The sequence below is a fragment of the Silurus meridionalis genome, chromosome 3, assembly GCF_014805685.1.
Source record: "Silurus meridionalis isolate SWU-2019-XX chromosome 3, ASM1480568v1, whole genome shotgun sequence".
In the NCBI taxonomy this organism is placed as follows: Eukaryota; Metazoa; Chordata; class Actinopteri; order Siluriformes; family Siluridae; genus Silurus; species Silurus meridionalis.
In genome coordinates, this window is record NC_060886.1 from 9132025 (window position 1) to 9134571 (window position 2547).

At 39.7% G+C, this 2547-nt stretch overlaps 1 protein-coding gene across 1 annotated transcript; it reads left to right on the plus strand.

Annotated features, from left to right (window-relative positions):
* Window positions 1-801: 801 nt before the first annotated feature.
* Window positions 802-2051, plus strand: mid1ip1a (MID1 interacting protein 1a). The gene has a single exon (XM_046845247.1). The coding sequence runs from the start codon at window positions 1012-1014 to the stop codon at window positions 1450-1452; it is 441 nt and encodes a 146-aa protein (XP_046701203.1). The 5' UTR covers window positions 802-1011; the 3' UTR covers window positions 1453-2051.
* The last annotated feature ends 496 nt before the right edge of the window (window positions 2052-2547 follow it).

Sequence of the window (2547 nt, forward strand, 5' to 3'; positions counted from 1 at the left end):
GCAGATATACACGTTCAGAAAACAAATTTGGAGCAGTTGATACTTTGCAGTGAAGTGGCATGAAATACATTTTTACCATTTGCAAAATAAAAATAAATACAATGTGCAAATGTACAAAATAAAGTGTTTCCATTCACCAATCAAAAGTACTAATCCAAGAACTTTTTAAAATTTTTGGTTAAACCTCTCTGTCTGTGCATTTTGCAAAATAATTACAAGTATTGTAAAGCAATGGAATGGCATGTTGCTCTATAGCCTTTTATCATGAGTCTGCCAGAAAGACCTCATCCTGGGGTTACTCCAGTTCACGCATACTCGGCTATGATTCGAGAGAAAGCAAGAAGTCCCGCCCCTTTACTCCAAAGAAGGCTTGTGATTGGTCAAGCAGGTCTCGCCACTGCAATTGATATTCATCTCATAAAATCTCGTTCTTATAATTAATTACAATTACAATGACGTCACGCCCTGTCATGCAATTAATCCAATAATTTGTTTTGAATAACAAATATATATAATAACATTAAAATAACAAAATCTACACAGCATGACGTGACAAATGTTTAATAAATACATGTAGAGAACAACATACAATTTAGTCGTTTTTATTTATTGATTTTGCAATGATATAATGGTTCTTATAGCAATATTAGGATGTAGTCAGTGTGTCTGCCATCAATAAATTGGCAAAGTTGCATCTGAAGTGATTGCAAAACAATTTCAGAAGTGCATCCGAGCCTCTTTTTAATCACTTTGGTGTTTTCTGGAGAATGTGTAGAAGTGCACATTGAATGGGTTTGTAATGCAGAAAGAATCCGGTTATTCTCTCGATAAAAACCGGATTAACAGGTCCACGAGGTCACGCCCATATCCTCCCCAAAAGCGGATATAAGTCTCAGATGCTGGGCAACACTGCGACACAACGTTACTGCTTTGTATAGACACATATTATATTTATTTATTTATTGTAACTTTTTTTTCGCTGCATCTCCCACTAAAAAGAAGGTACGAAAAATGATGCGTTTGCCCGAACTCCAGAACCAGAAGAACTCTCTGTTCACGGCCATGAACCGCTTCATCGGCGCGGTGAACCGGATGGATGAGACGGTGATGGTGCCGAGTCTGCTGCGAGACGTGCCGCCCGCCAGCGCCGCGGACGCCGGGGACGCCGGGGACTACCTGCGCGCCGACGAGGCCGACATGTACACTTACTACACGCAGCTCAAGACCATCCGCAACGAGATCGAGTGGGGAGCCGCACTGCGAGCCGAGGAGTCCCAGCGAGCCGCCGAGAAAGCGGCCGAGCCCGAGATGAGCGAGCACGACGAGCTGGAGAGCTTGCTGCGGTTCCACCTGAAGGGCCTGTATGGTGTTCTGACCAAACTCACCAGCCACGCCAACGAGCTGACCGACCGCTACAAGCAGGAGATCGGCATCGCTGGATGGGGACAATGAGACACTGGTGTGTGTGTGTGTGTGGAGAGGACTTTGAAAGCATTTAAAGTATTTCTTTTTTTTTTTTTTTTTTTTTTTTTTTGGAACTAACATCATTTTTGGTTGGTGACCAAAACCTGATGTCAAAGTATCAAGCTACCCTTTTTGCACATATCTTTCCTCCTCTACATGATCACACACACTACCTTGTCCGGTATATTTGGGAACTCTTGTATTACTTGCATTAATGTTATTATAAAAAAAAAAGAAGAAAACCAGAGAATGGGCAGAGGACTAACAAGGTCTCATGATGCAAAAGCTCTCTCCTACATCACATCTTCAGCTTTACAGAAAAAGCCTTAACCGTTGCATGTATTTATTTTTGTTGTTGTTTTTGTGTATAACTTTAGACAGATTTTAGTTTCACTGAAAGGAAAAATGATCTGAAACTATCTCCGTCAATGACCTGGAATGCTCCGAGAAGTTATGAAGAGCTCCACGAGACGATTTTGTTGTTGCTGTACTATTGCCACCAGTGCATTTTTGTCCAAAACATTTGTTACTTTTATATCCTGAGATTATTTTATAGTAAAATAAATTGTCATCTGTTTAATACATGATTCCTGCTTGTTTGTGTGATCTTTGAATCTCAAAGATGGTCGAGAGAGAGAGAGAGAGACAGAGAGACAGACAGGGAGAGAGAGATGTATAAGGTGTGTGAAGTGTTTGAGATCTGGAAATGAATGTTACTCTCAAGGTGTGACTTTATGTAATACATTAAATCATAGCTTGGAAAGTTAACAATGTAGAAGATGTGCTACGCTAATGTTGCTTCAAGAAACCAAAACTTCCAGTTCCAGTGACTCAGTCTATGCATACAGTACATACCAGGAAACTGATGTTGGTATTAAAAAAAAAAAAAAAAAATCATGAGTAATAAAATGACTTAAGCAGAGCAATTTGAGAAACAAATACAAACATCTACTTCTTTTGGTCTGCTTTCCAACCAGGAAATGTGATTTCAACCACCAGATTTTGAAAATGGAGAAGGGTTTAAGGTTAAACATTGTGATTAAACATTTTAAAACATTTTCTAATGTCAAATTACATCGCATG